This window comes from Ranitomeya variabilis, chromosome 2 (genome assembly GCF_051348905.1).
Source record: "Ranitomeya variabilis isolate aRanVar5 chromosome 2, aRanVar5.hap1, whole genome shotgun sequence".
In the NCBI taxonomy this organism is placed as follows: Eukaryota; Metazoa; Chordata; class Amphibia; order Anura; family Dendrobatidae; genus Ranitomeya; species Ranitomeya variabilis.
In genome coordinates, this window is record NC_135233.1 from 329,736,050 (window position 1) to 329,759,680 (window position 23,631).

General features: G+C 45.4%; 1 protein-coding gene across 18 annotated transcripts in view; it reads left to right on the plus strand.

The window, feature by feature from the left end:
* The first annotated feature begins 344 nt into the window (after nucleotides 1-344).
* MAP7D3 (MAP7 domain containing 3) overlaps nucleotides 345-23,631 on the plus strand; it is a 116,581-nt gene continuing 93,294 nt past the window's right edge. For all 18 annotated transcript variants that reach the window (XM_077285288.1, XM_077285290.1, XM_077285292.1 and 15 more), the window contains exon 1: nucleotides 345-494. In XM_077285288.1, coding sequence (XP_077141403.1) covers nucleotides 449-494 — 46 coding nt within the window. In that variant the 5' untranslated portion in view covers nucleotides 345-448. The remainder of the gene's footprint in view (nucleotides 495-23,631) is intronic.

Genomic DNA, 23,631 nt, shown 5'->3' on the forward strand with positions numbered 1-23,631 from the left:
CGGGCACTACTATGGCGCATGCTCCACTAACGTTACGTAGCGGCGCACTGATTGGAGACGCGCCAGGGTTAATAATTCAATACGAAAGCATCTAAGAGAAAATGGCTTTGTAGCCCATAGCAACCAATCAGAGTTCAGCTTTCATTTTTAAACCAGCTCTGGTTAAATGAAAGCTGTGCTATGATTGGTTGTCAGGGGCAACAATAAATCTGCTTTGTGCCAGGCCCTGTCACACAGTCCTGCTGTGCCATAAACACCAACCTCAGCATTATTAGTCCTGCTGGAACTTGTAGTACTCTGTCTGGTTCCGGGACACAAAGAGTAAAACCCAATCACAGACTTCTCCCTAGCAACAGCAGCAGCAACAGCCGCCGTGCGTGATTCCTCTACGGCGCATGCGCACCCCGGGGCTGACAGCGAGAGAGCGGCAACACCGGGGGAAAGGAAGATGGCGGACGGTAGCGGCAAACTGAAGGGGCTGCGGGAGCAGATGGGTAAGGGACGGCACCCCTTCTACTGCAGGAGGCTGTATATGGGGCGGAGGAGGGAGAGCAGGCGGCGGGAGGGAAGGAGAGCTGCTGTGGTGGGCTGGAGGCTGTGGGAGGACGTGGCCTGTCATGGAGGGAGAGCTCAGGAGGGGCTTCCCTGGCCTGTTACCCGGGGGTCCGGCGGGGAAGTGGAGGACGTGTCCCACACCGCTGCCTCTTATCTGTAGCCTGAGTCAGGGGAAGTGATTGGAGCGTCAGGTGACACATGTGGGGAACTACAAGTGCCAGCATGCCCCTGCTAGCTGAGGAGCCTCCAGTACTTCTTGTGGTGTATAAGTGTCTTATGTGGGCTGTGGGCAGAATGCTGACCGAAACTTTCCACCAATCACATGCCCTGAGCTGGAAAACGGGGGTCTGTGTGATGTGTGAGGGTCCGAATGGTAAGATCCCAAGAAGGGTGGTCCTGTGTCACCAGAGTCATGAGGGCTGCAATGTATGTGCATGATTAGTGCCCCATTCACCCCTATGGCAGCGGTAGACCACCACCGCTCACATCCACCTAGAAGACCCCTGTTTTCAGGATGAGTGGGGGGATCTGAGTGCTCGGACGCCTTCATGTAGGTGATAAATGTTGGCTGAATAAACCGTCTAGGTTCTGTTCACACGTTGCAGATTTCCAGCTTGTAATATATCTGTTCCATTATTATTATTTTTATTTTTTTTTGGGGGGGGGGGGTGCTTTTTTTTTTTTTTTTTTGCAGAAAATAAACGTATAAGGACAAAGACTAAGTTTGGAAAATATGCACAAGTTTGGGCTGCAGAAACTGTGGATTTCAGTTTAAAAGCTCTTCAGCAGATGAGCAGTGTGAGGACCTGGGTTTCCCTGGTCGGCTCGCTCAGGAGGCTGCTGATTCCTATTTGGGGCTTATTCACACATCAGTGTTTTTGTACGTCTGCTATCTGTGTTTATCATGGACAGCACACGTTTCTATACTAGGTCACATGTCAGAACCATGGACTCATGCGGATCATAATCTTCAACAAATAAGTGTATGGTCCTCCAAAAAAAAAATGTCCGTCACTCAGATTCCATCCGGATGCGTCCAATTTTCACAGACTGGTAAACTGGAGAAGGTGGAGAAACTTTTTCTTTCTCACATAGGAGATAAACTGATGTAATACGGATCAAACCCCGAAATCACTGATGAAGCTTGGTCAGTTTTTCACCTATGAACTGATGTGTGAATGAGGCCTTATGTATGTTAGCTTGGCTCAGCGTGCGTTTTCTACACGGAGAGGTAAATCACTGCTAAAAACTTATCTTCCCAGAGATTAAAAGTATCTGAAGCTGAAATTCGGCATGCCGGACCTTTCTTTTCCCTAGCACCATTGTAGTGGATAGTCTGGGCGCACCATAAGCATACCCATGGCCGATCCACCATAATTGGGGGCTTTGGACAACTTTTACCTTGTGTGTAGTCACTGTTAGGACCTTCGGATGCTGTATTGGCCCCACCTAACTCTACAGGTCTACTGATCCGATCATCATTTGGGATGGAAAGCTGTGGTGGTCAAAGGTCAACTCAATAGAACCACGAGGGTCCGCATTTTGTTGTATTTCAAGTCAGAAACTGACCTTCCAGATAAACTGGGTGACACATAATAATGGCCTCCATTATAGCTCTGCCAAGTCGTCATCCAGCTCTTGAGTGGAGAAATGTAAAACCAAAGACGTGCCAAGTGAAGGGTGTGAGGTCTGTGCTTGGTGCAGGGTTACAGCGTTGGATATATGGCCGTTGTTTGCAGATCTGCGCACTGTCAGGGGTGTGCACACGGGCAGGGACGGTCATATGAACGCACACAAGACGTCTGGGCAGCTTCCTCCCATAGCTGGGAACCAAAGTTCTGCATACTGTGAGGCCGACTTCCTTTCTGTCACCGTGTGGAGCACAAATGTGACAGTCATTCCATTTCCGGGGCTTTTATGGGTTTCCTATGCCCGGCGCTTCCTCCATGGTTGTATTGTTTAGGACACTTAGTAAAATATTATTACATTACTGCAGACCAGTATAGGAGATGTTTAGTACTGTGCCAGAGGAGTCATGACACATAACACAAGTCTGCACTGCTGCGAAGCTCTGTGGACGCTGGTATCATGGGTTCTTGTAGGTGTGTAAATGGACACTAGATCCCGAGTGGGTTTACTACAAACTCTGCATGTGTAGCATGATTTTGTTGGGGTTTAAGGCAGATTTCACCCTTTCAGGTTCTGAGATCCTCGGTCTGATCCAGGCCCTCTCCCCACTGGCCCACAAGGAATTCTTCACCTTCTACACATATTTAAACCAAATACATTCCTTGCATTTCATAGAATTGCATCATTTTCTAATCATAATATGAATGCCGTTATCAAGGGAAAAGATGGTATTGCCCTCAAAAGGAATCTATCAGAACAATCCACCCCCCAGACTGTTTTTATACTCATGTTGCTCTTGTAAATGTAATGTTATCCACACCTTCACTTCTGCAGTCTGTTGTTCACTTAATTAAAAATCACTGTTTTAATTCACATACAAATGAGGCTTAAGTGCTCTAGGAGTATCATAGCACTTCCCTAGCCTCTGCCTCCCTATCCGTCCATGTTCCCCACCTAGTTCCACCTTCTTCTGTCTGTGAGGACTATGCTGTCAGTCAAACAGAGCAAGGTGGGTCTGGGTGGGAAAGAGCTATGGAGGCAGAAGCTTGGGAAGTGCTTTGACAGGCTCCAAGCACACACATTGTCTTTCAGGGAGCAACATGACCATATGAACAATTTGGAGAAGGTGATGGGTCTGACAGATACACTTTAAGAGATCTTCCTTTTAGGACATCAATAAGAGTGGGTTCACTTAAAGTTTTTAGCAGATTCTGTTCTGAAATCTAAATAACAAAACTTCAAATACTCATTAAATAGATGTCCTGTTGATTTTAATGAGAAATGCTCAAAATAACCCTTTGGGGGGGCAGCACTAAAAAAAAACTTTGAGGCCGGATGCCTACGATCCGGAATTAGCAGCGCTTTGTACGCAGAGCATGTCCGCTGCATCCAAAGCGCTGCCGTCTATTGAACGCAGGTGACTCCGCATGTGATCACTGAACCGTGCGGATTCACCGAATCCAATACATTCTATTGGTAAAATTTCTCATGCGGAAATTGACATGCTGCAGTCTGGAAAGACGTGCCACATGTCAGTCTCCATGGGTGACCCGCAGGGGCACATAGTCACATAGTGGACATATGATTTCTTGAAAGCCCCTGCTTTTTCCTGGAGCAGCTACACTGGTGCTTTTGTTGTCGTTCTTTATGGCGGCCCTCTGCCTTCATTATTTTTTTCCTCTAGTATAATAGAGAGCGGGAAGATCCAAACAAAGCTGCCCATGTACATTGAATGAACAGGTTACTTTCTGAACCCTGAAGCGGTTAAAGGGTATCAGTCATCAGGGTTTTGCTACCCCATCTGAGAGCAGCATAATGTAGGGGCATAGACCCTAATTCCAGCAATGTGTAACTTACGGAGCTGCTTGCTGTCATTTTGATAAAATCTCTGTTCAGCTCACTGAGTTCTGTGTAACTCGGCTCACACCTCTGGCAGCTTTCTGCCTATGCAAAGTGTACACAGAAAACTGTCAATCAGTGGTTGCAGCGTGGTTATACAGAGCTCATGAACAGTTTACTAGTCCTCTAGTAGTAATTTCCTGCTGATAAAATCACTTTTTTTAATCAAACTACAGTAAGCAGCCCTGTAAGTGGCACAACGTTGGAATCATGGTCTCTGTTTCTACATTATGCAGCTCTCAGACTAGTTGGCAAAAACCTGGTGTCCGATTCCCTTTACAAGAATTGATCTAAGCCAGAACATGTGCACAGCAGTGTCGTGCTGTATGTCCCTTTTTTTTTTTTTTTTAGTTTTTCAGGTACGGTCTACCTGGAAAATACTACAAGCACACATGCCCTAACCCAACCTGCATTTCACAATTTAATATTTATTTATTTTTTTTTTTTTTAATGTACCGTAACTTTCTTGCCAGGAATGGATCCTAATGCCAGAAGGCGCCTATAAGACAAATTTTTTCCCCTTTTAATCCACATGATTTGGCTTCAAAAACTGTATTAAAACATCACTGAGTGTGCCTCAGTTTGTTGCGGAAAGTTTGTCAATTATCCCAATCATCTGGAATAGCTCCATCTAGATGAGTAGAATTGATTATAGTCTTACAAATTTCTGCAGCGTCAGTATTTATGTGACGCCGCATTCACACATCCGTGTGCCGCTGGCCTAGGAGACTGATGAGTGCGGGTCGGGTCGCAGCCTGTGAATCACAGATCTTAAGTCATGGATTTGTGAAGGTGACCTTAAAGTGGTTTCAAACATCAATTTTATTTTAAAGATGCCACTTTCTTTTTCTTTTTTTCCCTTTAAATTGGATTAAAAAGTAATGGGACATATAAAGGAATATAAAGGAAGTGGTATCCTGTGAGTGAAACCACACAATATGGATGTACTGCAGACTCTGTCCAGATTAGTAGTTGGGAAATCTGCACCTTATTACTGTAGCAGATGGAAAAAGTCTGTGTTGATTTTAAATCTGCAATTTTTCGATTTGTAGTCCATATTTTCACAGCAGATCTTATTAATTGAAATGCATGAAATCTGCTCCAAAATCCACTTGAAAACTTGCACAATTTCCAGCAATTCTGGATTTGTAGCTAAAATTTTCAAACCTGCTTCAATTCAATCAATTACCCCGATTGTTTTTGTTGTAGGAGGAAAAAGCCTGTGGTATGTGCACACAGCATCTTTATTAGGCACAAACTGCCTAAAAAAACCTATCAGAAAGCACTCAAAATGAACGACTTGCTTTTCTTCTGTTCAGGTTTGAGGTTTCTAAAAACGCCAAGTGGTTAAAATAAGTGACAAATTCATTCTTCTGATTTTTTTTTTCCTGCTTTGAAGACGCTCTATACTCTACAACACAAGTCAGTGACAAAGCTCAAAAGATTCCAAACGTCTTTTGGAGCGTTTTCTTGGCAGATTTTTTCATTATTCAATTATTCTGGAAAACAACAATAAATAAGGCTTCCAAAAAAAAACATGGCATAATGTCCAAAAAACCAACTGCGGCCAAAACCTTATGGAAAAAAAAGTCAGGAAATGACCAAGAAATACCAATGCCACTTTAAGAAAAAGTGCCACAATTTCCTGAAGCGTCATCTGCTTGATATACTCGGCTGGTCTGTCGGAATTTAAATATACTTTTTATATACATAGCCTGAGACTGCATAGGCTTCACCTGCATGATCTGTCTGGTTTTCCCGGATAGAACACATAGCTATTATAATCCATAGTACTAATCACATTTTTGGGGTTTTTTATTGCGCACCATCTGTCTGCAAAAAAGAAAAAAAAAATCAGACATATTTGTTTTTGATCCGTCATTGATCAGTTACCCATACAAGTCTAATGATCAGTGAAAAATCACTGACAACATAACATTGCCGTCCTTGTGCAATTTGTGCAAGGAGAAGCTGCGACTTTATTTTTTTAAATAAGAGAAAATCACTGATTGTAAAAACTGAAACACTGATCAAATACTATTGAATTTCTGATTCAAAACATTGATGAAAATTATGCAGTCTTTTGCGCACAAGAAAAATGGCCGCTGTCTGAATGAGCCTTAATTGTAAGTACACACTGCGATCATAGTGGTTTGATGGCTTCCCTACAACTGGATTTCAGCGAACCCCTGATGGAGCCATTGTGCTCCTATGTGGTGGGATACATATTTTAAGTCAGCCAAAAGAGCGCAGCAGTCATGTCGTTCTTGTAACCCTCTGAAAAAATGTGCTCTGCGCACAGGAGCACAAGCTGCGTGCATTAACATTGTAATGAATGGCTCCATCATGGGTACAGATCCATCTAACCACTATTGAAAGCAGTGTGTACTTAGCCTTACACTGCTTTCACACATTGCAGCGATGGTGAATTTTTTTTGTCACAATTTCAATAAAACCAAAACCTTTTTGTACAGAACTTAAAAACTCGCAGCCAACGATGCTGGTTTGTTGTGGGGGAAAAAAACCCATCTCAGCTACAATGTGTGAACTTAACCTGAGCGTCGAAGACGTGTGAACAAGTCCTAGCTCCTTATAGTTATCACAAGGTGTAATGTCTTATATCTGATGCTGTTGCTTTAGTTCAGATAATTCTTAGCACTTTCCTCAATAACAAGAAATGTCATCACTTGAGGAAGAAAAGCTTTTTGTTTTTTTATTAATGTCTTTTACAAGATTAACAAGAAGCCTGAAAGGTGCTTAAAATATAGATATAATGCACGTTCTGATCGACGTGGCTTTCAAATGGTCCTTTGGGCGCTGCTTGTGCCACCGTTTGTTGCCTCTATGAGCTAAGGGTCTAGGGGAGAATAGTTTTTTTTCCAAACTTTTTTCACACAGAATTTTGGAATGAAGAAAATATCTGGGTAAGGTTTGAGGCATGTAGAATTACAGTATAGGATCTTAGCAAGGCGAAATCAGAGGGTTTTTTTTTAACAAGAAGTTAATTTCTTGGCATCACATTTTATTCAATCCCTTAAATGCTTTAATTAAGGCCTGTTTTACTTGGTCCATTTTCACTGGCAGTGCTTGCATCAGAAGTCTCTAGCAGTTGGGTCATGTTCTCCAATCCAAGCGCCGTCCATATTTCACTCCATGCTTGTTTCCACCCTGGGATTTGTGACACATGCATATGTTCCCACCATGGGATTTGTGACACATACATACAGTATGTTCCCACCATGGGATCTGTGACACATACATATGTTCCTACCATGGGATCTGTGACACATACATATGTTCCCACCATGGGATCTGTGACACATACATATGTTCCCACCATGGGATCTGTGACACATACATATGTTCCCACCATGGGATCTGTGACACATACATATGTTCCCACCATGGGATCTGTGACACATACATATGTTCCCACCATGGGATCTGTGACACATACATATGTTCCCACCATGGGATCTGTGACACATACATATGTTCCCACCATGGGATCTGTGACACATACATATGTTCCCACCATGGGATCTGTGACACATACATATGTTCCCACCATGGGATCTGTGACACATACATATGTTCCCACCATGGGATCTGTGACACATACATATGTTCCCACCATGGGATCTGTGACACATACATATGTTCCCACCATGGGATCTGTGACACATACATATGTTCCCACCATGGGATCTGTGACACATACATATGTTCCCACCATGGGATCTGTGACACATACATATGTTCCCACGGGGGGAGAAGGGGGGTTGACATCAGGCGTAGAATGTTCCCACTGGTGGATTTGTGACATCACGCATAGAATGTTCCCACGGGGGGGATTTGTGACATCGCACATAGAATGTTCCCACATCACGCATAGAATGTTCCCACGTGGGAATTTGTGACATCACGCATAGAATGTTCCCACTGGGGGGATTTGTGACATCACGCATAGTGTTCCCACGGGGGGGATTTCTGACATCACTCATAGAATGTTCCCACGGGGGGATTTGTGACATCACGCATAGAATGTTCCCATGGGGGGGATTTGTGACATCACGCATAGTGTTCCCACGGGGGGATTTGTGACCTCACGCATAGAATGTTCCCACAGGGGGATTTGTGACCTCACCCACGGAATGTTCCCACGGGTGGGATTTGTGACATCTCGCATAGAATGTTCCCACTGGGAGATTTGTGACATCACGCATAGAATGTTCCCACGGGGGGATTTGTGACATCACGCATAGAATGTTCCCACGGGGGGATTTGTGACATCACGCATAGAATGTTCCCACAGGGGAGGATGTGACATCACGCATAGAATGTTCCCACGGTGGGGATTTGTGACATCACGCATAGAATGTTCCCACGGAGGGGATTTGTGACATCACGCATAGAATGTTCCCACGGGGGATTTGTGACATCACGCATAGAATGTTCCCACGGTGGGGATTTGTGACATCACGCATAGAATGTTCCCACGGTGGGGATTTGTGACATCACGCATAGAATGTTCCCACGGTGTGGATTTGTGACATCACGCATAGAATGTTCCCACAGGGGGATATGTGACATCACGCATAGAATGTTCCCATGGGGGAATTTGTGACATCACGCATAGAATGTTCCCACGGGGGGGGATTTGTGACATCTCACATAGAATGTTCCCACGGGGGGAAGGGGGGTTGTGACATCACGCATAGAATGTTCCCACGGGGGGAAGGGGGGTTGTGACATCACGCATAGAATGTTCCCATGGGGGGATTTGTGACATCACGCATAGAATGTTCCCACGGGGGGATTTGAGACATCACGCATAGAATGTTCCCACGGGCGGGATTTGTGACAATCCCGCATAGAATGTTCCCACTGGGGGGATTTGTGACATGACGCATAGAATGTTCCCGCGGGGGGATTTGTGACATCATGCATAGAAAGTTCCCGCTGAGAGATTTGTGACATCACGCATAGAATGTTCCCACGGGGGGATTTGTGACATCACGCATAGAATGTTCCCACGGGGGGATTTTGTGACATCACGCATAGAATGTTCCCACGGAGGGGATTTGTGACTTCACGCATAGAATGTTCCCACAGGGGGGATTTGTGACATCACGCATAGAATGTTCCCACAGGGGGGATTTGTGACATCACGCATAGAATGTTCCCACTGGGGGGATTTGTGACCTCACGCATAGAATGTTCCCACTGGGGGGATTTGTGACCTCACGCATAGAATGTTCCCACTGGGGGGATTTGTGACCTCACGCATAGAATGTTCCCACTGGGGGGATTTGTGACCTCACGCATAGAATGTTCCCACTGGGGGGATTTGTGACCTCACGCATAGAATGTTCCCACGGGGAGATTTGTGACATCACGCATAGAATGTTCCCACGGGGGGGATTTGTCACTTCACGCATAGAATGTTCCCACGGGGAGGATTTGTGACATCACTCCTAGAATGTTCACACTGGGGGATTTGTGACATCACGCATAGAATGTTCCCACGGGGAGATTTGTGACATCACGCATAGAATGTTCCCACTGGGGGGATTTGTGACCTCACGCATAGAATGTTCCCACTGGGGGGATTTGTGACCTCACGCATAGAATGTTCCCACGGGGAGATTTGTGACTTCACGCATAGAATGTTCCCACGGGGAGGATTTGTGACATCACTCCTAGAATGTTCACACTGGGGGATTTGTGACATCACGCATAGAATGTTCCCACGGGGAGATTTGTGACTTCATGCATAGAATGTTCCCACGGGGGGGGGGGGGGGGATTTGTGACTTCACGCATAGAATGTTCCCACTGGGGGGATTTGTGACCTCACGCATAGAATGTTCCCACTGGGGGGATTTGTGACCTCACGCATAGAATGTTCCCACGGGGAGATTTGTGACATCACGCATAGAATGTTCCCACGGGGGGGATTTGTCACTTCACGCATAGAATGTTCCCACGGGGAGGATTTGTGACATCACTCCTAGAATGTTCACACTGGGGGATTTGTGACATCACGCATAGAATGTTCCCACGGAGAGATTTGTGACATCACGCATAGAATGTTCCCACTGGGGGGATTTGTGACCTCACGCATAGAATGTTCCCACTGGGGGGATTTGTGACCTCACGCATAGAATGTTCCCACGGGGAGATTTGTGACTTCACGCATAGAATGTTCCCACGGGGAGGATTTGTGACATCACTCCTAGAATGTTCACACTGGGGGATTTGTGACATCACGCATAGAATGTTCCCACGGGGAGATTTGTGACTTCATGCATAGAATGTTCCCACGGGGGGGGGGGGGGGGGGATTTGTGACTTCACGCATAGAATGTTTCCACAGGGGGATTTGTGACATCACGCATAGGATGATTACTCTAGAATGTTGAAAATGCATTACTGCCATAGAAAACAGGAAAAAAAGCGCTATATAGTGTACACAGGAAATATTTATCTGCAAAAATTGTTGTGAAATAAGGAAGGTACTTCGCTCATAAATTGGCCAATGTATGCGAGTCCAAATGCCATATCAAGGCGTCCTTCGTAGTTGGGTCTCTGTCATGTTATGTCACCTCTCCTGGGCAAAAAACCTACAATGTATGGGTCAGGAGTGGAACAGCTAACTACTTAAAATTACCTGTGGCAAATGAGAGTGGGAGTGCACATGTCCAAAAAGGCGTAATACAAATAGAGAGCAAGACCAGCACATCCAAGCTTGTGTGAACAGGCGCCAACCCAAAAAAACATATTAAGTTGAAAAACGATAAAGTTTACACCTTTTTTTTTTATCAAGAATGATTACTCTAGAATATTGAAAATGCATTACTGCCATAGAAAATAGGAAAAAAGCTTCTATAATGTACGCATGAAATATTTATCTGCAAAAATTGCTATGAAAAAAGGAAGGTACTTCGCGCATAAATTGGCCAATATATGTGAACCCAATTGCCACGTCAAGACGTCCTTTATAATTGGGTCCCTGTCCTGTTTTGTCACCTTTCCTGGGCAAAAAAGCCTACAATTTATGTGTCAGGACTGGACCAGCTAACTACTTAAAATCACCTGTGGCTATTGGGGGAGGCAGTAATGCATTTTCAATACTCTGGGGGAGGCATTGGGGGGCGGCATTGGGGGGCTGTGACCAGGCAGTGCTTTTTCACAGTGAAAGTGGTTAAATCAGGCCCATTCAGTGATCATTGACTGACTTCCTGTTCTTCATAAGCTGCAAATTACAGGGTTATATGTAATGATCACTGGTAGGACCTATTGCTGGGACCTCCAGCAATCCTGTGATCGGGGCTCTAGAACTCTGCTTTGCAGCCCCATCGTGAGCGGAATGGAGGTGCACATGCACATTCTTCTCTCCATTTATTGTTCATGGGACTACCGAGTACTGTTCTCAGATATTACTGGCAGTCACATTGATAGTCGCTGGAGTGGAGGTCAAGCATCAAAGATGGGGCAGCAGAGCACGTTCTTGGGGTTCCAGATCTCTGATCTCCAGATTTCTCTGGGTATCACCTATGTGATTAGTAAGTTTAACTTGTGAATTTGGGGGTAACTCTTTTAAAGCATCACTCCAGCATTTTTTTATTTATTTTCTGTGCTAGTGATAAGTGATAAGGTCCCTACACCTAGTGTAGTACAATTCTTGCCACCTGCCATCTTGCAGCCACAACTTCTGACTGACTGGAAGTCAGAGGTAACGGTCACAAGCTCTCAGGGTAAGGCTATGTGCGCACTTTGAGTATTTGCTTGCAGAAATTTCTGCAAGGTTTCTGTATCTCTCTGCAGGAAAAACACATGATTTGGTGCATTTTTGAATGTGTTTTTGTACAGCAGCGAAGGCTTTTTTGAGCTAAATACAGATTTAAAAAAAAAAAAAAGTATATGATTTCTTGGCTCAACACCACCTTTTTCATGCTGATGCAGTGTGGCATCAGGGTAATGGGATTAGGGCAGCAGCTGTCATTGACATTTAGCTCTAGGCTTAGTAATGAAAAGGTGTCAGCCCGACACCCTCATTACTAAGGCTACTTTCACATTAGCGTCGTGCACTGCACGTCGCTATGCGTCGTTCTGTAGAAAAAACGCATCCTGCAAAATTGTTTGCAGGATGCGTTTTTTCTCCATAGACTTGAATTAGCGATGCATTGCCACACATCGCAACCGTTGGCACAAAAAAACGTTGCATGTAACTTTTTTTCCACGTCACCATCTGACAGCACACTGGAGGACGTCCTTCTTATCCATGATGGGACAGGAAACACGAGAGGTTAAAAGGACCCTCCCCCCTACCACCCTTCAGTGTTTTTGCTGTCCCATTTTGGATAGGAACGGACGAGAGGAAGCTACCGTTCTGTGCGGGGGGATGTGGATCGGGGGGGCTTTGCCTCACCCTTCCCTCCATGAGGCACCCGCTGGCCGACACCCGCCCGAGGGTCCCTCTGCCTACCAGTGTAGCGCTGCTCCTGGTATGAGGATTGCTTCTCCCTGCCGGGGGCTCTCGATCCTTCCGTCGCGCCCCCTGGTGCATGCGATCCCAGCGGCGGCCTCTGCTGATGTCGGCGTCTCCATGCGGCCGGCATGGGGAAGCAAATCCTCGCTGCACCATCCTCTCTTTCCGGCCGCGCGTCACTTCCGGTTTGCGGCTGAGGGGGGCGGGCGGCGTCTCTGCAACAGGAAGCGGTAGTGAGCGTGTGGGCGCTGTACAGATGAACAGAGGAACAGAAATATAAAGGTATGTGCGGGGGCAGTAAGCGATCTCCAGTGCATCATGGAGGACGCAGCTAGAGCAGAGGGGCAGGAGTCCACGGCGCTAGTAAGTAGAGCAGGGGCCCTGTATTATGGATATCTTTAAAAGAAAATAAAAAATGGGGCATTATGCTAGAGTTTGTTATTTCCTATAGGCGGCCTCATTACCTGAAAAACCGTTAAAGAAGCCTGGCAAAAGCAAAAAGTGTCCTATTTGTGCAGCCAAGCTGAAAGATACCTGGCAGAAACCCCTATGTGAAGCGTGCACCTGCAGAATCATAGGAGAGGAGCAGGCTTCTCTTATGTCAAATATGAGAGCCATGATAAGAGAGGAGGTTCAGGCTTCCGTATCAGGTCTGGTACTACCTCAAGCCTCCCCTTCGGAGAGACCGAGCAAAAGGCAGAGGGTCGATTACTCTTCAGGAGACTTGTCATCTTCTGTGTCGGATATAGAGGAGGAAGAGGAGAGCAGAGACCCTCCGTAGAAAGGGAGAAGATACTTATTCTCCGCGGCGGACACAGGAGAACTGTTGGAGTGGCTTGCGCTCGCAGACTGCGAAGGTGTTTCCGGTAAATTCCCATATCAGATCCATGATTCTGGATGAATGGGAGGAGGCGGAGAAGAGACTGACTATCCCTAAAGATTTCCGACTCCGCTTGCCGTTTGACCCGGATGAAGTTAAAGAATGGGTCGATATTCCTAAAATAGACATTCCATTGGCTAAAGTATCCAGAAGAACCTCAATCCCTTTTGAGGACCCTTCCAATCTGAAAGAGCCCATGGATAGGAAAGCAGATGGCCTTTTAAAAAGGGCCTGGGAGAGTTCTTCGGCAGTTATTGGAGCAAATATTGCAGCGACATCAGTGGCTCGCTCCATGGACCTGTGGCTAAATGATCTTCAGAATCAATTAATAGCCAAAACTCTTAGGGATACTATCCTGAAATCCCTGCCTCTGTTAAAATTGGCAACCACCTTTTTGGCAGACTCGTCCGCAGAGACTGTTAGGTTTGCGGCTAGAGGTCAATCTCTGTCTAATGCAGCCCGAAGAGCTATCTGGCTCAAAAGCTGGTCGGGTGATATGCACTCCAAAAATAAATTGTGTTCCATACCCTTTTCTGGGGGCAGGGTCTTCGGACCGGTCCTCGACGATATCTTAGAGAAGGCCTCAGATGTAAAAAAGGGGTTCCCAGAAGAAAAGCCTAAAAAATTCCAGCCCTTTCGGAGACCCCGCTATAATCAAAAACCAGATTACAGGGGTAAAGGAAAACAAGGTAGATGGAGCTACCAGAAAGGGGGGGATAGTAGACCCAAAACCAAAGACTCGAGTTACTCAGGTCCGAGGTCTAGCTACCATAGAAAATGACGCCATCAGAGTAGGGGGTCGTCTAGCCGGATTCCTAGAAGGTTGGAGGGAAATAACAACAAGTCCTTGGGTGTTACAGGTGGTGTCCCAGGGATACAAAATCGAATTTACCTCCCTTCCGCCCGAAAGGTTTCTGGTGTCCAGCTCACATCTAAAATCATCATCCCCCATGTGGTCGGATATACAGGACCTCCTAAAAATGGCGGCAATTGTTCCGGTCCCCTCTCAAGAAGAGTACAGAGGTCATTACTCGAATCTCTTCTCGATAACAAAACCATCGGGAGAATCGAGAACAATAATAAATCTGAAGCACCTAAACAATTGGGTGGTATACAAAAGATTCAAAATGGAGTCAATTCGGTCTACCATTCCTCTGTTGGGAAGGGGTATGGTGATGTGCACTCTAGATCTAAAGAGTGCATATTACCATGTTCCCATTTACTTAAACCACCGAAAGTTCCTGCGGTTCGCGGTAAACATGCTGTCTCCCCTTCGGCCTGGCGTCGGCTCCCAGGGTTTATACAAAACTTATGGTAGAGGTGGTCGCATATCTGAGAAATCAGGATTTGATGGTAATCCCTTGTTTAGACGACTTTTTAGTAGCGGCAGAGTCAGTAGACCAGCTCAGGATCAACTGTCAATCCCTCATTTCCACACTAGAGAGTCTCGGATGGATTATAAATTGGAAGAAATCAGATCTAATACCGAAATCCAGAATAAAATTCCTAGGAGTCATGCTCGATTCAGAAACAAGAATGTCCTACCTTCCGGAAGACAGGCTAAAGGGTATAGTAAAAAAGGTCCATCACTTCTCCCGAGGCCGAAATACGATCAGAGACGGGATGATAATACTGGGGTTAATGACGGCCTGCATCCCTTGCGTGAGATGGAGCCAGTTTCATTCCCGGCAGCTTCAGCAGGGAGTTCTGAGGAGCTGGAACAGAAGACAGAACTCTCTAAATCAAAGACTGAATCTTTCATTTCAGATCAAGAGATCTCTGGTGTGGTGGACTCTCTCCAAAAATCTCCGGCTGGGGGTACCATGGCTTCAAACCCGAGTGTGTCAGTCACGACAGACGCAAGTCAGCAAGGTTGGGGAGGTCATGTCCTAGGAAGATATTTCCAAGGTCGTTGGGAAAGAAAGGACAGCAAGAAGTCTTCAAACCACAGAGCGTTGCATGCGGTTTGGAAGGTCTTAACGGCTGCACAACATCTGCTGAAGAACAAGCATGTAAAAGTCTTCTCAGACAATACGACGACTGTAGCCTTCCTTCGACATCAGGGGGGCCCAAGACATTTGGCATTACAAGATCTGGCGGAACAGATCTTCAGGTGGGCAGAGAAGTCGGTACTGTCAATCTCGGCTGTACATCTGGAGGGATCCAAGAACCAGTTGGCGGATTTCCTGAGCAGGAAAATTGTATCCCCTACAGAGTGGGAACTGAACAGCGAAGTATTCAGGGGTCTTTGTCATCGTTGGGGGAAACCGACTGTGGATCTATTTGCTACAAAGCAAAACGCAAAGGTCAAAACCTTTTACTCCCTAAACCCCTGGGAAAGCCCAGCTGCGATCGATGCCCTGTCACAACCCTGGAACAACGATCTTCTGTATGCGTTTCCGCCTCTGGCAATGATTCCAAGAACACTCAGGAAAATCTGCGAGGATGGGGCCAAAGTCATTCTCATAGCTCCTCACTGGCCGAAACGAAGTTGGTTTCCGTTGTTAAAAAAATTATCAGTGGAAGAACCCCTCCTGTTACCAGAAAGAGAGGATCTTCTACAGGGTCCAGTTTCTACACCAGAACCCAGGAGCACTTCAGTTGGCAGCCTGGATCCTGAACGGAAGGTCTTGAGGGCAAAAGGTCTTTCAGATGACGTCATTTCTACCCTTCAAGCCAGCAGAAAGCCGGTGACATCTGCTATCTACACAAAAATATGAAACGATTTTGTGGATTCTGCGGGGAGATGACAGTTGATACTGACCATCCAGATATCCCAAAAATTCTTGACTTCTTGCAGTCAGGATTTCAAAAAGGTCTTAGACCAAGTACATTAAGAGTCCAGATAGCGGCCCTGAGTGTATTTTTTGATTTTTCTCTATCTACCCACCCCTGGATTAGTCGATTCTCTAGAGCAGTCCAGAGGCTAAGGCCATTAATTAGGAAATCAGTCCCGCCGTGGGATCTTAATCTGGTCCTGAATTTTCTGTGCGATCAGTCCTGGGATATAACTGGAGACATAGATATTAACAAACTCTCTCTTAAAACCGCGTTTTTAGTTGCGATCACATCGGCAAAAAGATTGGGGGAACTACAGGCTCTTTCGGTACAGAACCCGTATTTACAGATCTTTGAGGATAAAATAGTACTAAGGCTTGATCTGGCCTTTCTCCCTAAGGTCGTCTCAGATACTAATATGAATCAGGAGATTGTTTTACCGTCATTTTGCCAATTCCCTAAAAACCAAAAAGAAAGATTTTACCATAACCTTGACGTAAGAGAGTCAGTACTCAGGTACCTTGATTTATCTAGACCCTGAAGACGGGACAATAACTTGTTCGTTCAGTTCAGGGGTCCAAATAAGGGGGAAAAAGCGTCTAAAGCGACTATCGCACGGTGGATAAAATCTACAATTAATTTAGCCTACAAAGCTAAAGGTCTGAATTCCCCAGTTAATCTTAAAGCCCACTCATCTAGGGCCATGGCCACATCATGGGCGGAGAAAGGGGGGGCTACGGCAGACCAGATCTGTAGAGCTGCATCATGGTCTAATCTTAGTACCTTTTCTAAACACTATAAGTTAGATGTAGTTTCGCCTCAGTTGGCCTTTGGTAGAAAGGTACTTCAAGCAGTGGTCCCACCCTAAATACCATTCTCCTTTGGTATTTCTCCAGTGTGCTGTCAGGTGGTGACCTGGAAAACAGTAATTAGACTTACTGGTAATTGTATTTCCAGGAATCCATCCTGACAGCACTGTTAGTTCCCTCCCTATTGTTTGATCTTTATACTTATGTGATGTAACATTTGTATGATTGATTATTTTCTTGGAATAAAACTTGTTTTTTGCATCCATCCAGATGTGTTACTTTGGAAAAACACTGAAGGGTGGTAGGGGGAGGGTCCTTTTATCCTCTCGTGTTTCCTGTCCCATCATGGATAAGAAGGACGTCCTCCAGTGTGCTGTCAGGATGGATTCCTGGAAATACAATTACCAGTAAGTCTAATTACTGTTTTGTGCGTCGATAGCGTCTTTTCCGACAGCGCATGCGCTGCCGGAACTCCGCCCCCGCCTCCCCGCACATCACAATGGGGCAACGGATGCGATGTAAAACAGCATCCGCTGCCCCTGTTGTGCGGCGCTTCCACACTATGCGTCGGTACGACTTTAGTGTAAAAGTAGCCTTAGCAGATAAGTCAACACAAACACACACAAACCTGCACACATATTGTCACCAGCCTATGTAAGACCTTTAATAGAACAAACTTACATAGGCTTTAGCCAAACAGCAACTGTTAGGTTGGGTTCACACTATGTTATGGGCGTCCGGTAGACGGACTACGTTACACCGCGGCATAAACGTGGTATAACGTAGTCCTTAACGGCCGCCATTAATTCATTTGTCGGATGCATCGCTAGCGCACGCCCACAATGGGCGTGCGCTAGGGATGTGCCTCATTGAGTGACGGACCCTGAGACGCGGGCTGCAGCGTTTCCGGGTCCGTCACTGCTAGCGCAGATAGAGCTAGCAGATGCTCTATCTGCGCTAGCTTGCTGCCATACCGGCACTTACGTTTACAGCAGCCCGTTACCGTATGTGTTGAACGGGCTGCTGTAAACGTAATGTGAACCCAGCCTTAATTTTAAAGAAAAAAATGGGGGAAAAAAGCATGAGCTCCCGCGTAATTTTAATAACCAGCAGAGGGAAAGTTAATGGCTCTGGGCATATGTTTAAAGCCCGGGAAGGGGGTAATACCCATGGAGCTTCCCAGGCTATTAATATCAGCTCACTGCTGTATACTTAGCCTTTACTGGATATTAAAATGGGTGACCCCCCCAAAAAAAAGACATGAGGTACCCCTATAATGAATAACCAGCAAAGGCTATGCATAAAGCTGCGGGCTGATATTAATAGCTTAGGAAGGGGCCATGGATATTGGCCCCTCCCAGACTAAAAACATCAGCTCTCAGCCACCCCAGAAAAGGCGCATCTATAAGATTGCGCCAAATCTGGTGCTTAGCCTCGCTCTTCCCACTTGCCCTGTAGCAGTGGCAAGTGAGGTTCATATTTGTGGGGTTGATGTCACCTTTGTATTGTCAGGTGACATCAATCCCAGAGGTTAGTAATGCAGAGGCGTCTATAAGACTCCTATCCATTAGTAACCACACCACATTGTGATATTGCATAAAAACACAGACACCCAGAATAACATCCTTTATTTTAAATAATGACTCAGACTCCTTTAATGAATCTTAATTGAACCATTCTTACCGAACGCGTAATCCACCAAAGCCAACTTCTCCTGCTACAAAAATAAAAAATAATAAACCAGAATATTCCTCACCTGTCTGTCGAGAAGATAATCTATAATGTCCCACGACGATCCCGATCACTTTGAGAGCAATCACATCAGTAATGTGACTGCTCTCAGACAGCCGGCGATACACTGACAGGAGGTAATCGTTCCCGCAGTGCAGAGCTGCAGTCACAGGTGACCAGAGTTCATCAGCTGATCTCCCTTACGGCACCACTGCTGCGTGGGAAATTTCTCACGCAGTAGTACTGTAAATGAAAGCACCAGAGCTGATCAGTTGATGAACTCCGGTGAACTCTGACGGCAGCTCAATGATACACTGCGGGAGCGATTACATCCTGTCAGTATATCGCCGGTGGCCGGGTAGAGCGGTCACTTCTCCCGCCGGCTTCCTTGAAGTGAATGGCTCTGTTGGGGTTTCTATTGAAATCCTTTTTTCTTTTTCTTGGATTCCGACAAACCCTAACCTACTGTTAAGTGGAGAGCACGGTATGTGCAATATCCCAGGTTTAGGGTAGGTTCACACGACCGATGTCTCCGCATCTAAGAAAAAGTTGTTTTTTCTGTCAGCAATACATTTTAGTGGATAATATGCGGGGGGATTAGTAGAAAGGCACCATAACCTAATCAAGGTCCTGCTAATGTGTAAATGCAAAGTATAAGTAAACTGTTTTTAGGATCAGCACCTTTAGGGCACATTGTCCATGTCTTTGTGATACTCAGCAAGAGTTTTATAATTAGACCTACTAACTGTCCAAAATGATGTGCCAAAGACATAGTTCTCTGTTTTATGCCAGTTGGACCTGGTATGTTATTGTTGCCTTGAGTAAAGCATTAGATATTTTCAGGTTATGTCTTACCAGGCAGAGAGGTAAATTGTATATATGTTTAAAGACTATTGTAATTCCGAGTTTAGAGGGGAAAACCCAGTCGTAAATGTTTGCATTTCACCTAACTGTGGATGTGAAGAACTACGGTATGTCCCTGTCCTGGTTCAGGAATGAGAATGATGCTGGATGTCTTGTTCTGTAACAAGTAACTCTGGCTTCTGAATGTTTTCTTTTCTGTATTTAAGAAAACATTTTCTCTGTCCCTTTTTTATTTGTATTTTTACTTCAAATATGATCATCAAAATGATTGAAAGGTCATTACTTAGAGATATGTCACAAATGTCTGACGTACGCCAGTTGGGAAATCGGGAGTTCCCTGATTCATAGAAAGACACTTTATCCACTTCATGTGTTCTCTTCACCATGGCTGTGGAGTCCATTTTGGTGGAGTCGAGATAAATAATGTATAATAAATTGGGTACAGTAGTACAATGCAGGATGTCAATTTTTTTTCATAATAATTTGGGAAAGTTATGAAATTTCCTATAAATGTCTGTTCTGTTCTTGATCTAAGGATCTCAGCTCTTAGTTGATATGAATCTGTGCTGCACTTTATGTACATGCTCAGTAGCGACCAGTGCTGTGGAGTCATAGTTTAGATGAATTTGTGCTGTACTTTATGTACATGCTCAGTATTGACCAGTGCTGTGGAGTCTTGTAGTTTAGATGAATCTGTGCTGCACTTTATGTACATGCTCAGTAGTGACCAGTGCTGTGGGGTCATAGTTGAGATGAATCTGTGCTGCACTTTATGTACATGCTCAGTAGTGACCAGTGCTGTGGGGTCATAGTTGATATGAATCTGTGCTGCACTTTATGTACATGCTCAGTAGCGACCAGTGCTGTGGAGTCATAGTTTAGATGAATTTGTGCTGTACTTTATGTACATGCTCAGTATTGACCAGTGCTGTGGAGTCTTGTAGTTTAGATGAATCTGTGCTGCACTTTATGTACATGCTCAGTAGTGACCAGTGCTGTGGGGTCATAGTTGAGATGAATCTGTGCTGCACTTTATGTACATGCTCAGTAGTGACCAGTGCTGTGGAGTCATAGTTTAGATGAATCTGTGCTGCACTTTATGTACATGCTCAGTAGTGACCAGTGCTGTGGGGTCGTAGTTTAGATGAATCTGTGCTGCACTTTATGTACAGGCTCAGTAGTGACCAGTGCTGTGGAGACGTACTTGAGATGAATCTGTCCTGAATAGTGGGGTATTTGTATTTTCTTCATACTTCTACAATGCATTTGTAGCTTTCTAGCGAGCTGTGTAATTTGTCCGAAGATGTGCAATAGTCAAACACTTTTTTTTTGTTTGTTTTTTTTTTTTTTACTTTCCGTTTTATTTTTGGTAAACCATCACAAGTATGGTAATTGATTCATCAGTAGATAGTTATATTTACCCATTACATAGATGTGCAGTTTGTATGCACAGGTTTTTTAGCAATCTGTGCCTTTCTCGCCCTCCCCGTTTCCAGCGTTGATGTCTGTTATTGTGTTTAGTTCTGACGTCTCATCGAGTGTCTCGTCCTGTCAACTCGAGCAGAGCCGCTAAGCTCAGTTATTGGCTGCATTGCGGACAATGGCTGATAATAAGCATTAGACCTGGAGAGGGTGAGTTAAGAAGTGTTTTTGTTTGTTTGTTTAAAGGGCACCTGTCACCCTGTTTTTTCAGTATGAGATAAAAATAATGTTAAATAGGGCCTGAGCTGTGCATTACAACAGTGTATTTTGTGGACCCCGATTCCCCACCTATGCTGCCAAAATACGTTACCAAAGTAGCCGTTTTCGCCTGTCAATCAGGCTGGTCTGGTCAAAAGGGCGTGGTGTCTTCCCCCAGATCTTGCTTAGTTTTCCGTTGGTGGCGTAGTGGTTAGCGCATGCCCAAGGTCCCGAATCCACTGCACAGGGGAGTTAAAAGAGCGCGATGTGCACTATTTCATTGGTGATCGGTGGGGGCGGCCATCTTCCTTTGGCCGCGCGTGCGCAGAAGCGGCGCTCTGCTGGCCGCGGCTTCAGGAAAATGGCCGCGGGATGCCGCGCGTGCGCAGATGGAGATCGCGGCGGCCATTTTCTTGAAGCCACGGCCAGCAGAGCGCCGCTTCTGCGCACGCGCGGCCAAAGGAAGATGGCCGCCCCCACCGATCACCAATGAAATAGTGCACATCGCGCTCTTTTAACTCCCCTGTGCAGTGGATTCGGGACCTTGGGCATGCGCTAACCACTACGCCACCAACGGAAAACTAAGCAAGATTTGGGGGAAGACACCACGCCCTTTTGACCAGACCAGCCTGATTGACAGGCGAAAACGGCTACTTTGGTAACGTATTTCGGCAGCATAGGTGGGGAATCGGGGTCCACAAAATACACTGTTGTAATGCACAGCTCAGGCCCTATTTAACAGTATTTTTATCTCATACTGAAAAAACGGGGTGACAGGTTCCCTTTAAAGTCATAAATGCCTATAAGGAATAATAGATGAATGGCACAATGCAGTTATATAAATACTGCAGAAATCATTTAATGAGGCGTTTGCATATTTACTAAAATGAATGCGTCACGCCAAGCTGCGGACACCAGGTAATTATTACTAGACTCATAGTTTGTGCCTTCAGCTCTTACCTTGGGGAAGCTTATTATCCTGACAGTGGCCGTTACCATGGTGAAATGTCCTTTCCTTCCTTCTATTTGATTGCGTAGTAACTAGTAGAAATAGACTATTGAGAATGCCTTGAGAGATTTGGTTGCCACAGCGCCTTTTTTTATCGAGAAATGTTTATCGTTACATCTTAAAGTTATATTATCATGGAGAAGGCGTGTGGTTGTGCACCGTCCAAGTAAGAATCTGGAACTCAATGGCGCTGTTCAGAGACAGGTTTGTCACACACTCCAAATGTCCGTGTGTAAAAAAAAAAAATCTCAGCATGCACTATTCTCCTCTGAGTGTTGGATGACACTTGCCCATTCAAGTCTATAGGCAGGCAAGAAAGAAATTGTTTCCCGTCAGAACATCATATGGCATCGGATTTTAATGGCTACATTGCTGTTATTACCTAGGAAACTACATTTCTAGGGCTGGGTGACTGCGGAGTAGTATGGACTTATGGGAATGCTCTAATTTACAGTGGGTTCACACACACTGTTTGGGGGGAAAAAACGACTGCAGTTTTTTCTTAAAGTTTTAGTCTACGTGCACAAGTCAAGTATTTGGTGCACAAATTTCTGGACCATTTCTGCATCTCTTGGAAGGAAGAACGCAGCATAAAATAGGTGTGTTATTGTTGCCTCTTTTTTTTTTTTTTTTTTTTTTTTTACATGTGTTTTTCCCCACTCCTTACTATAAGGGTGAAATCTGCACCAAGAACTGAAGGAATTGACATTCTGCAGATTTCCATCTGCACCAAACCTGCAAGTAACAAATTGCCAGCTTGTGCGTGAGACTTCAGGATACCCATTCACTTTTTGTGACAAATCTGCTCAGAAAAAAACGCAACATAAGCCAATCTGCAATGTGTGCACAGACTTTTGATTGACTTAATTTAAAGGGAATGCACAGTTCACTGGCTTATGAATAAGCCCTTAAAGGGGTTGTCCACCGCTAGAATAACCGCTTCTTGATCTAAATGTCTGTCCGCCATAAAATAATAAAAGCCTATACTCTCCCGTGCCCGCGCCGTTCCAGCAGTGTCGGCACTCGCAGGGCTCCCGTGCGGTTGTTGTGACCCTGGTGCTCAGTCAGCGCAGGCATCCCAGTCTCTGCCTACGTATGAATTGAACATGGAGGGAAGTCTTGGCTGCGGCCGCTCTCTGAATTACTCTTCATGTTCAGTTTGACAGAAGGCGGGGCCAGTGACGCCAGCGCTGATTGGTCGCCGGGGTCACGTGTCACAACATCCGCACAGGAACCACCAGGACACTGAAGGAACGGCCCCGGCACGGAAGGGGGTATAGGCTCTTGTATTTTATCAGGGCCAAA